General features: G+C 46.8%; 1 protein-coding gene across 3 annotated transcripts in view; it reads left to right on the plus strand.

The window, feature by feature from the left end:
* The window catches only part of TGFBR2 (transforming growth factor beta receptor 2), an 82647-nt gene extending 69173 nt beyond the window's left edge, over window positions 1-13474 (plus strand). For all 3 annotated transcript variants that reach the window (XM_017651713.3, XM_037008620.2, XM_037008621.2), the window contains exons 6-7: window positions 7919-8046; window positions 10788-13474. In XM_017651713.3, the coding sequence (XP_017507202.1) occupies window positions 7919-8046; window positions 10788-10967 (308 nt within the window). In that variant the 3' untranslated portion in view covers window positions 10968-13474. The remainder of the gene's footprint in view (window positions 1-7918; window positions 8047-10787) is intronic.
* The last annotated feature ends 264 nt before the right edge of the window (window positions 13475-13738 follow it).

Genomic DNA, 13738 nt, shown 5'->3' on the forward strand with positions numbered 1-13738 from the left:
GGGGTTCAAATGATTGAAGAGAGTGGTCAGAAGGGAAAGGCTTTCTGGTTGAAGTAGGTTTTGTCACAAAGAAAAACCAAAGGAATAGCAGCTCCCATGACTTTAGCATGTGCTTCATGAAGCAGCTCATTCAGTCTACCCAGGACTCTTCCAATACGTACTGGTGTCAGGTCCATATTACAGATGAGAAAACTGAGGCTTCAGGAAGTGGGGAAGTTTGCAGCCAGGAATCAGCCCTGCTGTCTGACTCTGGCCCCCAGGCCCAGCCCTTCCTAGGAAAGTGCTGACCTGACGAACGGAGAACATGTTTAGTAAAAGGCAGCTCTGACTGCGTTATTAATATTATTATTATTGTTATTGTTTTTATTATTATTATTATTATTATTATTAGGGATGGGTAGTCAGGTTGCTGCCTCCAAGCCTCTGACTCAAAGCTGCTCTGAAAGCACCTGGGCAGTGATCCCACACTTGAGGATTATTCAGTAATGGCCTCACTTCTGAGAGTGTCAGGGAGTGGCTTTCCTGCCTCCTCGGGGTGGATCTCTGCTGATGGAACCCCAAGGGGTTACATTCTGTAGCAAGGTTCCGCATGGGCAGGAGGGGTGGATATGATGATTTTAGGAAGCAAACTAAAGCAAGTTAGGGGTAGATCATGACCAAGTGTATGTTTCAGACACTTGGGTCATCTGAAAATACAAAGAAATACAAAAGAAAACAGGTCTTTTCAGAGTTGTTTGAAGAGGGAACAAGAAGGAAGGAGGTGATTAATGTGTTACTCTTCTGTAAAGAAGGAGAAAAGTCATGAAATTGCCCTTCAGCGAGGACACACCGGAGTCTGGCTCTCTTACAAAGAAATCTGTCCATGGTTTTGGTGTGTTTGGTGTTCGTGCAGTGTGTGTGTGTGTGTGTGTGTGTGTGTGTGTGTGTGTGTGTGTGTGCATGCGTGTGCGTGAGTGTGTGTGTGTGTGCGTGTGTGTGGGAGGCCGATGAAGGCTGGCCCCTTTCAGGCTTCCTCTGGCGTGCAGCAGGCTCGGTGTTCACGTCATCCCAGCCACAACCAGCCCACAGGCAAACCGACTTCCAGTTCCCTCACCATTGAGGCTTTGGAACAGAAACTGACACACAGCAGCCAGCTGAGCAAGTATTTAACAAGAAGAGACACAGCCCCCAGAGTGGCTCCGGAGAATGTTGTCAGCTGCTGCACACTTGGGAGACAGGCAGAAAGTGCAAATAAACCGGAGAGAAAGGGAAGGGAGGGAGAACTAGAAGGTAGGAGAGCAGGATGGGGGAGACTAGGGCTGGGCACTGATGTCCCTGGGCTGGGGGGCAGTCTGATTTGGAAGGCAGATACAAAAACTTGGGGGTGCCGCCTCAGGGCAAACTGTCAGCATCTCTGGGAACCTGGAAAGGCAATCAGAGCAGCAGCTGTGTGCCAGATGCCACCTTCCAGAGGAAGAGATTGCGTCCCAGAGGCTTGCCCTCTGAGTGGCGCAGAGCTGGAAAGAGAGTCAAGCAAGGCTTCTGGGAGGAATGAAGAGTGGCTGCTGGCCGGGGAGGGGGCAGCTTCCCTCAGTGCAGAGATTGTGGGGAAAGGCAGTGAAGGGAAGCTGGAAAGAAGAGCAAGTTGTGCTTAAGCCAGGAAATAAAGACGTTTCTGAGAAAAGATGTTTGACGCAATCAAGGAGATCCTGAGGTGTCCAGCCTCACAGCCCTTCCCCTGGGAAGCAGTCTGAGGCGGAGCCACAGACCTGGTTTGAGTAAATAATTCTGCTGTGTGATCGTCTGCCTAGGGTTGTGTGCCCCAGACCCTGTAACAAGAATGTGAGTGTAAGTAGTTTATTTGGGAGGAGATCTCAGGAAATGCCAGTAAGCGAACGGGGAAGTGACTCAGGGAGGGAAGGAAGCCAGGAAGCAGTGTGTTACCAGGCACGTCATCACTGTGGACAGTTATGGCACAGTCCTGCTGGGGACCCTGTGTGCAGAGTCAACCATCACCCCAATAGCTCCTGAGGAAGCTGGGTGTCTGTCTCACCCCACCCACCACCTTTGGGTGAGGGCTGCTCCATATGCACCCAGCCTGTCCCACCTGGAGCCAGGCCAGAGATTATGTAGGAGTTACCAGGTCATAATGGAGGACACAGGTGATTTCTCTTATTCTGTGGATACGGGAACGAGGCACAAAGCAAGGACCTCTCTTTTTCACGTCCTCATACCTAGTTCATGATGGAACCAGAAAGGCATTGAAAGGTGCTCCTACTTAGGATGCATTATTTTTAGTCTTACTAGCTAAGATTTTTGCTCTTTTTTTCCCTAGAGGCATTCCCAAATGTTTAAAAAATTATATTTTATTATTTATTTATGTATATAGATATAGATATAGATTTATAAATATATTATTATAGGTTAGCCACATAGAACAATCTCTGAACTAACCCCAGAAGGGAGGCCCATACCTGGGCATTTTTGACCAAATGCACAATGAGGAGCTCTGGAAAATCCTGCTTCCCCTCTGTTGCCAACCACGTCCTGACCTGATGCCTGTGCTGTGAACTGAGATAGCCTCATTTTTTCCTACCTCCACCACCACTAGTGCTACCTATTCCCTGAACTCAGGATGGACAAGTGTTTGGGTTTAATGTAGATAAATAATAACAGCTAGGGAGAGGGCTACTTTTCATAATCAGTGAGTTTTTGCATAGCTCATTTGGAAATCACAAACCGTAACCATCCAATAGGTCTCAGTGACCCTCCTCAGGGTCAGAGGGTGGGGAGGGCCTGACCAAAGCAGGGAGTGACACATTTTTGCCAGGCCTGTTCCCACCTGGGGCCACCCCTACTGTGTTTGTTTTGGATGGGGTAGAAAGAACCCCCCGAAAATGCTTGGTGGAGAGGAGAAAGCATGAAATTTCTTTAAAAAGGCAAAACCATTTCATGAGATAGCAATACAGTCACAATTCTGAGGGCTCTTCCTGGAATCCAGAGCGCCCTTTGGCCTCAGCTTTCTCACCTATAAAATGAGGTGTTGAATCACATCTCTGAAGACTCCTTTTTGACATTTTCCATCTGACTCATTTGAAACCCTTAAAATATGTTGAATAACTTGCATTTGTTTTCTCTGTCAAGATGCAACTCATATTCCTTGCAAAACATTGAAAGCAACACCCCTCCAAATGTGGTCTGTGAAAGGCTCAGGTCCTCAAACTGGTGGTTTCAGATTTGCAATGTGATAAAGACAGAAACAGGCAGTAGAGGTTTAATAACTTCAGCAGCAATTTGGTGTTGCTATGAGACACAACTGCGGTTCATTTTTCTTATAATTCATTTCGATGGTGTTTTACCAAAACCTTAGTCCCCAGGGGATGGGGCAAAACACCTGCTCTTTATAAAAAATCTATTGAGAATTGCTCATCTATAAAAAATAAGGAAAAAATGTAAATCACTTTTAATCCCACCATTTAACTAAGCCATTTTTGCAAAATTAGGGGCTAGAAGGGGGACAAAGATTTGCTGTTGTCTATATCCATCTACATAGTAATTACATAGTTTTAATCACATGCATTTTCTAAGATAAAAGTATTTTAAGCACCAACGTGAAAAGTAAATAGGGGCAAAAGGTATGTTATTTGGACCCAGCAATACTGGCAACGTGAATTAAGCATCTCAGCTTCTAAATGCCTAAAACCATGGGAAGAAAGTTGGAGCTGAAAACCAGCTTTTGCCAGTCACCAACTTTTTTTTAAAAGGCAACACTACCTGAGGATGGTTTTCATGACTCCCACAATCAAATATTAAAGCTGGTAAATGGAGAGGCAGATGGATACACGGTGCCAAGCATTAAGTTATCTTCATACATATTATAGGGATGGATTAAAAACAAAAGGGCAAAGTAGGATATTCAAAATGAGGGAGAAGGGCAATGAGAAAGGAACTGCAAAAATCTGTAAGACAAAAAGCAAACAGCTATTTTGGAAAATGTATATGACATAAATAGTACTTTTCCCAAAAGTCAAAGAAAGATCAGCATAAAGCATGCAGCACCCTAAATCCCCATCCCCACGCCTGACCTGAAAGACTGCTTCAGTATTTGGGATTGGAGTATGCCAGTGTGGGTCAAATGCTGATCACCCGACTTGCCTATTTTAAACTTAAAAGGGGGTAGGGGACTCATAGGTTTGTACCCTCCTGGTGGGGCTCAGGGACTTAGTCCCTCTGCTGGGCCCTTTCAGACTCGTGTGACTTCCTGTACTATGCAGTCCTCCACAAGTCAAAGATGGGAAACAGGCCTCATACCCCTTGAGGGTAGTAGGGAATCTAACAGCTTCCCAAGCTTTTAGGAAAAGTAGGAACTGATCCAGTTACCATCCTCTTTGCTTTGGGAAATCACTGTTGGCCTTTGCCTTCTGTCCCAAGGGAGTATCCAGCACTTTTATTTCAAGCAGAAAACATTCCCATTCCTAATGCCCAGTGCCAGTCTCTCCCAGCTCACCCCCGTTCCCCATGGAAACCAGTTTTAGTCCACCCAGAACTGATAGTTAAAGCACACACAGTGGTTAGTGGGACTTTGAAGATGAGGACTTGAAATGGAATTGGCCCTGGGATATAGTCTCTGCTACGGAGACCTTTTCTCTGTTCTCAAGAAATGTCAGCCAAGACTGGACACCGGGAATTGATTCTGATTGTGGCGTTTTCCTCCCGATCGCGGTCATATCCCCCCTACCACCCCCACCCCCCGTCTGAGCCTTGTGCTGTGGGAATCGTTGTCCGGTTACTGCTTTCTGTTTCCTGAGGAGAGGCCGCAGGGAGGCTTGCTCAGGGCAGCTTTGCAACCAGGGTCACACGGTGCAGTTCAGCCGAGGCCCCAGCCAAGATGGTAGAACCGTTTTGGCGCTGTCCCAGGCCAGCTTCAGAAGTAGAGTCTGACACAAAGATTTTTGTGCAATGATTTATTGAGGCTAAAGTCTCAGGAGAAGGAAGGAAAAGAAGCAGGAAAGGGAAGGAGTGCGGCTAACCTGTAGTTTCTGGAGAGGTCTACCATCAGCCTGATCTCGTGGGGAGCTGTGGAGTGTGAGCTGCCCTACAGGTATCCCCCTCCAAGAAGCAAGAGGGTTAGTTAGACTGGTAAAACCCCCACATTAACTTGTCATGGGCTACAGGCTGCCCCTAGGGTGAAGCTTTCAAGTTCCAGAAGCCTCCAGGCCAGGCAGCAACCATCAGCCAAGGGCCGTCCTTCAGAGGAGGGTGAAGGTGTGAGCCCCCCGGTCTGCGGCAGCTGGGGTCTGGGGCTCTGGGTTCAGTGAAAGGATCCGGCCAGGGTGCCAGCCACACTGGCTATGGCAGCCAACACAGTTGGAAATGGAGAGTCAGTGGACTGATACATTATCTAAGGAGCAATTCATATCATGTACAGAGCCTGCCCTATCCTATTACGTTAGAGTATACATCAAGGGATGTCATCAACAAGGTATCATATTATTTGCTCAGACTGGATTATAAGGTAAATCTGGAGATCATTCATGGAAGTCACTTAGTTCGGCCCTTACATTTTATAGGAGAGAATTAGGTCAGAGTAAACCCTTCCTGGGAAACTGCTCTGGTTCTCATACCTCTACCTTTGCTGGAATTCAGCCCAGCTTGTACTTCTCAAACACCTGCTCTACTATAAGACACAGTGTGGGGCACTGAGCAGGGAACTGAAAGATACAAAACTCAGCTTCTGCCTTGGGCCTCAGGAATTTGCAGTCTGCCCATGATAAAGGAATGCAAGGAAGAAAGAACATTCGAACCAAAATTCAGGTCTCACCCCAAGAGCAGTGTGGGTGAAGGGCTGCAGACACCCTGAAGGATCATTTGTGCTTGTCTCAGTGTGGCGGGAGTTCCTTGTCCCAAATTTCCCCATATTTCAAATGACGATAGAAGATAATATCCTGGCAGCTTTCCTATTTCGGTGAGGCTGAAGAAGATAAATATGCAATTCAGTTCTGGGAAAGGGAAAAAAATAAATACGCAAATAAGAACAAGCCTTCCTTTTTCAAAATGCCATTTGCTCTTCAATGCTTCCTCAATTCTTAGCCTAGAAGGGCAAATTACTGAATGTTGTGTTCATTGCATAAGGTTATTTTAAAGCTAAAGGCCAAAAGTCCTATTTACTTTGGAGAAAAAGGTTGAATCCAGCCCTCTCTCCACTTCCAGCTCACACATATTTTAGTACTGGAGTGTTTTCGACCTTTTAAATTGGCCTGTACCACACCGACATGTACAGTTGACCCTTGAACAATGTGGGTCAAAAAATCTGAATATCTCTTGTGATGTGCCCAAAAACTAATCACCTACTGTTGGCTGGAAGCATTACTGTGTCATGGACTGTTGATTCACACAGTTTGTATGTAGATGTCTTCTATCCTGTATTCTTACAATAAAGTCAGCTAGAGAAAAAAAAACATTTTTTGAGTTGTCCCAAATCTCCAAAAATTTTTCCAATACGTTTGCTGAAAAAAATCCACATGTAAGTGGACCTGCACATTGAAACCCATGCTGTTCAAGAGTCAGCTGTATTTTGATCCACACTTAAATCAGCGGGTGGCTTTAACATTCCCCCGGAGTTCATGCACTGCCCCTTTGGGTAGAATCTAAGATCCCTTCATTCATTCATTTGGTCATTGCTCAACAGAGCATTTATTGAGAGCCTACAGATGAGGCGGGGGCCTGTCATGGTGCTAGGAATACAAAAATGAGAGAGGGACTCTGAACCTGCCCTCAGACTCTCACGGACTCCTTAGGTGAGACAAATAAACAGGTCATTCTATTAAATACAATACATCCCAGGATAGAGCTCTGCCAGGGCAGCTAACCAGCAGTGGCTTAGGACATACTCAAGGAAGTTTCTGTAAAGAATTTGAGCTTATTTAAAACCTGAAGCTCCAGTGAAGGGTTGCATCATCTGCTGTTATTTCCTTTATAGCATGTACCACTGAAGGAAAATTACCCTTTCATATTTTGTTTGTTGATGTTAATACCATGAAACAGCATTCCTCAACCTCTTTTTCATCATTAGGAGAATTAGGAGAAAGCTATCTTAAGGAGACTTTGTGGACATTTTGTTCCTTAATCTCTACTACCTGTGTGTTTTTTTCTCTGTGGAAAAATATACCTAGTATGTAATCCACCGTTTTAACCATTTTTAAGTGTACAGTTCAGAATATTAAGCACATTCACAGTGTTGTATAAGCATCACCATGATCCATTTTCAGAACTTTTCATCTTCCCCAACTGAAACTCTGTCCCCATTAATCGTAACCCTGCATCCCTCTCCCGCCAACACGCCAACACACACGCAACCGCTATTCTCCTTTCTGTCTCTGTAAATTAGCCTATGTAGGTGCCTGCTGTAAGTGGATCATCCAGTGCTTGTCCTATGCCTGGCTTACATCACTTAGCATGAGTTCTCAGGGTTCATCCATGCTATAGCATGTGTTGGAATTCCATTCCTTTTTAGGCTGAAGATCCCCATGAAATTTAACACCACATAGGAAATCAGTTTATGTACTGTGGACCTTTGTGGGGCTACAAACCTTTGGGACATGTAAGATCGTGCCCCCTTTGGGCAGCGTCGCCCTGCTGAATGCCTGCATTAAATGTAAGCTCTGTGACCATGTTGGTCTTGGTCTCTGCTCCCTCCCCAGCTGCTGGCACAGTACATGGCACATAGTAGGCACTCAGAAATCATTTGTTGAATACTGCTCCAGCTTCCTCCACCACTTCTTCTTATTTCAATGCACTATTTTTAAAAATGGCTCTTAAAGTGACCACGGGTCTACCTTGACACTGAGTGCCTCTGGCTCTCCGACCAGACCCCTCAGCACGCCCATTCCTGCCATGCACCCTTCTCAGCAGTCCTGTCTTTGCCTGCTCTCTTCAACAGAAGTGAAAGATTATGAGCCGCCATTTGGTTCCAAGGTCCGGGAGCACCCCTGTGTCGAAAGCATGAAGGATAATGTGTTGAGAGATCGTGGACGACCGGAGATCCCCAGCTCCTGGCTCAACCACCAGGTGAGGGGGTGCTGTTTTGAGGGGAGAATGAGATTCAGCAAAGTAACTGTTTAGAGAAGAGAGAATCCAGATTATTGGTCTTCAATATGAGTGCGGGTACCTTTGTGTTCTGGGCTCCTGTTTATAAAAAAACTTTGTTTATAAAAAAAACTTTAACAAAGTGGGATAACCCCATTATCATAAGTTCCAACCAGCAGGTAGATACACCATTCAAAGAAGGCTCAGACTCTCTGCAAGGGCTTCTGTCACATTGTCCAAGCCCCCCGAGCTCTGGGTTAAAATATTTTCTTGATGGCCTTTGCACAGGGAGTGTATGTTTTGTTCCCTTCTGGGGTCCAAATGTTTTCTTCTGGGAATCTTCAGCTCTGGAAGGAAATACTTAGCCGAATGAGAATAAGCAGAGCGTCAGCCAGCTGGACCGAGAGGCAGCGGCCGTGTGCTCCCGGCTGTGTAGTAGCTGTGCACACAGAGCTGGGAGAGAGGAGGCCAGCTTCCCATTCTGGAATAAAAGAAAGCCGAGAGGAATAGGAAAATGCAAGTGAACAAACCGGAAGTCTGTCTGTTGGGAGCACCCTAATGGGTTATTTTTTCTCTCCAAGAAATGGGAGAGAAGACCATGTGTGGAAGGACAGTGGTTCTAGACTTACTGGGAGACCTATCCAGAGTCTTCCAGGGCATTTTGGTGAGGGCAGTGGTCGGAGAAAAAGAAGAAAGCTAGGCTGGCAGACCCCGAGGCCGTCGGGCACACTAGAGAGAGCCTGGAATGAGGACGGAGAGGGATCCATGCTCTAGTAGCTCCCTGAAAAACTGGTCTTTCTACTGAGGAAAACCTTGTGTTGCCGCCTCCTTTGGCAGAATTCCCTTATCCAGGGAAGGCTGGGGCTAAGTCACAGGTTTTCCTAAGGGCAGGGAAAACTCAGATAAGAAACAGAAACAAGTCAGGCACAACTGGGAAGACAGATGGAGCAGGAAGCCCGGTCTGTGCCAGTCCTGGCCCAGAGCCACCTCAGGGGACAGACCCTGATAAAGCCGGGGGAGCGCGTGCCCCAGGCCTGCAGTAGCCCAGGGCTTCTTCCCCGACTGCAGGCAAAGCCTCTTTGACTAGAAAATGCAAGACTGCTTGATGTTCACTCTGAAATCAGAAGTCACTAGCGTGGTTCCTTTCAAACTCTTTTGCCTTCCTGCTGTACGGCTTTTGTAATGAAGCCATTATTCATGATGATAAAATTCTGCAAAGAATCTGCATAATACATTTTTTCTCTTAATGAGATTTGTTGCCCTATTGATTTCAAGTTAATGCTTAATATTTAATTTAATTTACTGCCTGTAATTACAGTGCCAGAATAAAATAAATGTTACTTGTGTACCAACAATAACACTCCGCTCTTAACAGGGCCATCAATCAATACCATCAATTAGGTGAATTACACAATTAATTCAACATCATGAACTCACTCCCAGGGCCAGAAGGGAGGGGGAGGCTCTTAGGTGTCGGGGAGGTGATTGGCAGGAGAGAGCAAATGAGGGACGTGCTGGTTCTCAGGACAGTGTTGGGATGTATCTGTCCCACCTGGGCCTCTTGTGTGAGGGAGCTGTCGGGACAGTGTACAGCCTCTGCAGGCAGGAGCATACTCTTGTTTCTGCCTGTTGGGCTGTCTGTTTCACCCCTGCTTTGTTTCCAAAAAGGCCTTGTAATGAGAAAAATATTCGCAGTGCAAATTAAAAATTAAGGCTGAGAAGGAAGAAGTTTGCCACCATCCTGGCAGCCTTTCCTGAATGGGCCTTCTGAATGGGGCCTTTATGGGGCTAAGTGGATCCTCTGAATCGGCCTAGAGTCAAGCAGGTCTGACCGACACAGGCAGCTGTTGCAGATGGTCCAGCCCCTGGCCTTGCAGAGGGTGAGGCACAACAGAGGGTATCCTGGCAGGGCCTGGAAGCTACTGAACCACTCCACCAAATGTGTGGCCTTTCCAAAACAGAACCAGACTCATGCCTGGACTCCACTCGGACTGTGGTGTGTGGCCCTGTTAGAAAGGTGTATGTGAGTCCAACTACAAGACACCACGGAAGAGGCAAAAACAGAGGCAGCACAAAGTTAGTGGGTGCCAGGGCCTCGGGGCAGGGGTGGAGGGGTGACAAGGTGGAGCACAGAAGATCTGGGGTGGGAAAGGTATTCCACATAATACTGTGATGGAGGATATTGTCGGGATAGATTTGTCAAACCCAGAGCTGTGCCCTGGTCAGTGCCGAGTCAGTGTCAGCTCATTAATTACAACAGATGAAGACAGTGGCTGTGTAGGAGGTAGTGTACATGGTCTGTGGAAACCCTCTGTACTTTCACCCCAGTTTTGCTATGAACCTAAAACTGCCTTAACCAATAAAGCCTGAAACTGCTCTAAAAAACCAGAAAGGCATGAAATGCTATTAGGGGCCACTTCATGGGGATTCTCAGGTATCAGAGGTGCCACCACACCCCAGAAGCCTACTAGAGGGTCCTTGTGCTGGCTCTCCACATCACCACCTGTCATGATCCAGTGGCAAAAGAGCAAGCAGGGACAGCAGGTTTCCAAAGCAGTGACAGCCCCTCTGTGCTACACACAGCTGGTAACCTCATGTGGAGGGTGCTCAGGGAGAACGGGCTGAGGGCATGGGCAGGAACAAAGTTGGCTGGCCACCTTGCCCTCCAGGGAGCCCACCAACCCAGCAACTCAGGGAGCCTGTGGGCTTCTCTCCTGCTGCAGGGCATCCAGATGGTGTGCGAGACCCTGACCGAGTGCTGGGACCATGACCCCGAGGCCCGGCTCACGGCCCAGTGCGTGGCCGAGCGCTTCGGTGAGTTGGAGCACCTGGACAGACTGTCAGGGAGGAGCTGCTCCGAGGAGAAGATTCCCGAAGATGGCTCACTGAACACTACCAAGTAGCTCTTCCAGGGCGGGCTGGGCCCAGTCTAAGGAGGCCGCCCCTGTCGCCAAAGAACCGAGGCAGCAGGAAGCTGCCCCTGAACCCACGCTTCCTGGAAACCAGGGGTCACTCCCCTCCCTGTGTGCTGCGGCCACGGGCAGGAGGTCGGCAGCAGGACGTGGGACATGAAGCATTCTATGCCTTTGACGTTGTCATGGGATAAGCTGTGTTAGCTCTTCCTCAGGAAATGAGATTGATTTTTACAATAGCCAATAACATTTGCACTTTATTAATGCCTGTATATAAATATGGAATAGCTATCTTTTATATATATCTATATATATATGTCTATATCTATATATGCAGCCATACTCTAGAAAGAGATGAAGAAAAAGATCAGCCATCCCAGGAAATTGGTCTGATTGGAGAGCTCCAGAGCCTAGCGCCGAAGGACAGGACCCGTGACAGCATTAGCACTTGACAGTCGCTCCTGCGCTGGGTCTCTGGCGGCAGGAAGGGGACTCGGCATCAGGAGAGAGGCCCCACGTCCCAGGACCTGCTCTGGCCACATGGCACTTGCTTTTGCAGGATAATCCCCTGTGCATGTGTCCTTTTCTGGCCAGGGAGCTAAGTACTGTCATGTAGTTTGGGGACCACATCCTGGGGCTCTCATGTGCCATTGCTTCTCCAGGACTTTTCACTTGAGCTTCAAGCGCTCATCTGGTTTGTAAGCCACCTTCCACAACTAGCTCAGAGACTCTGTCCCAGCTAATAGCTTAAATGTGTTGAGCCCCATGTTTGTCCTGCACAGGCTTCACTGGTGGAAAAATCAGGACAAAATTCCCCACCTTCTTGCTTTACCATCTGCTAACGAGCACTTGTAATTGTTTTCATCCCTCCCCATACCTGTTGCGAGTCTCTACCCTCCACCCTCTTCCCTTCCCTATAAGGGAAGAAACCGTCCCTCCGGGGTCTGTTGCATTTAATTTCTCATCACACTGGCATGAGTCTTTAGCTTTCTCTGCACACACCAGTGGGTGCCATCTTTCTGGGCTCCTGCATGCTCAGACACGTTGACCTCGTGGAAATGATTGGAGCTGCCTGATTTCTGCCAATCAGGACGGTTTCACTCAGCAGTCTGAACATGGCTTTTGCCCGGCCAGCACAGTGTTTAACAAAATGGAGCCACTTTTTAAATATTTGGAGATTTTGCAAGAAAGAGTCTGGGTGCCCAAGTGAGGAAATAGATAGTAGATGCTTTGCAGTCCTCTCCCAGCCACATTATTCACGGAATGAAGGTGTGGACACACTTATAAATTGCTTCACTTGTCACTGTAAGCATTTGCATTTCCCACTGCCCACCCTACCCCAGTCTGAGAATTAAACCCACTCCTAACCTAGGACCCCTGTAAGAAATGTGCATTAAATCAGTCATTCTCTGGCTGTGTAATGTGATTTCAATTCCCTCCCTCCACCCCATCTAGTGTTAAGATTTGAAGTTGACCTTTTTTTGGACTAAAGGGGTCTCCTCTTGGTGGTCCTGGTTAACCCAAGTCTCTTTGGCCTGTAGGTCTAGAGTTTTCCTCTGCATTAGCAAGGGAAGCTCTCTATCATTAGAAGCATTTGCTGTGGATTCTGGTCTCTCCATCATACCAGCCTTCCCAACCTTTGCAGAATTTGCCAACAAGGACTTGAACGGGGACACAGAGTCCCATCTGCAATTAGGAAATCTGTATCCACGTGGACAAGAACAAAGAGTGACCTTTAATACTCCATAGGAAACTTGTTAATCCGCAAACAAGTGTTAATGCTGCAAATATCAATCTCTTTTTTTTTTTTAATGTTTTCGAAGTTACCTACCTTCAGCCAAATAGGACTATTACGGAGGGACGGGCAGTGAGCAGATCAGCTCGAACTGGATCTTGGAATGTCTCATCTCACTGGGGTTTTAGCAGCCGTGCTGGAGTTTGGGACTAGGTGAAACTTCTAGGCCCCCTACCCAGTGGCAGTAGGCTGAGACAGTGAAGGACAGCGTGGCTACAATAAATACCACGCGAGTGCCCAGAAATGCCTTGCACCTTAAGGGCTTCCTGACGCTGTCCCAATAGCTGTTGCTTATTGACCTCTAGTGGTGAATTTCTAGAATACTGGCCCATTAATGGGATTTTCCAAGATTCAAAAGCTTTATCACTTCTGGGTCATCATCAGCAGAAACTGGAATGTAGTGTCAGATGATAACTGTGGCTTGTTTTAAGTTTTTTTTTTCTTATTCAAGAAAAAGACCAAGGAATAACATTCTGTAGTTCCTAAAAATACTGACCTTTTTTTCACTACTATACATAAAGGGAAAGTTTGTATTCTTTTATGGAACACATCAGCAGTACTCATGTATTAAAACAGGAATGTGAATGCTATATACTCTTTTTATATCAAAGGTCTCAAGCACTTATTTTCATCCTATGCATTTTTTGTCTTTTATATAAATAAAATGTTTATTAGATTGAATAAAGCAAAAATACTCAGGTCAGCTTCCTGCCTCCTGTTCCTGCTCATCCTAAATGATCCTGTTACCTTCCCATGGACATTTTGCAGTTTATGCAGAAGTCACAAGACAAATCCTCTCCAGCCTTCCCATACTCATGGTCTTCCTCAACTGACAATCTCGTGTTCTTTGTTTTAAAAAGCAATCACAGAAGTTCAAACATTTGAGATGCAGCGGATGCTGTCGGTGGCACACCCCTTGTCCCAGGGCCCTGGCACGATGTCCCTGGCAAGGTGTCCCTGTGCATCT

The sequence above is a fragment of the Manis javanica genome, chromosome 15 (assembly GCF_040802235.1).
Source record: "Manis javanica isolate MJ-LG chromosome 15, MJ_LKY, whole genome shotgun sequence".
Taxonomy (NCBI): Eukaryota; Metazoa; Chordata; class Mammalia; order Pholidota; family Manidae; genus Manis; species Manis javanica.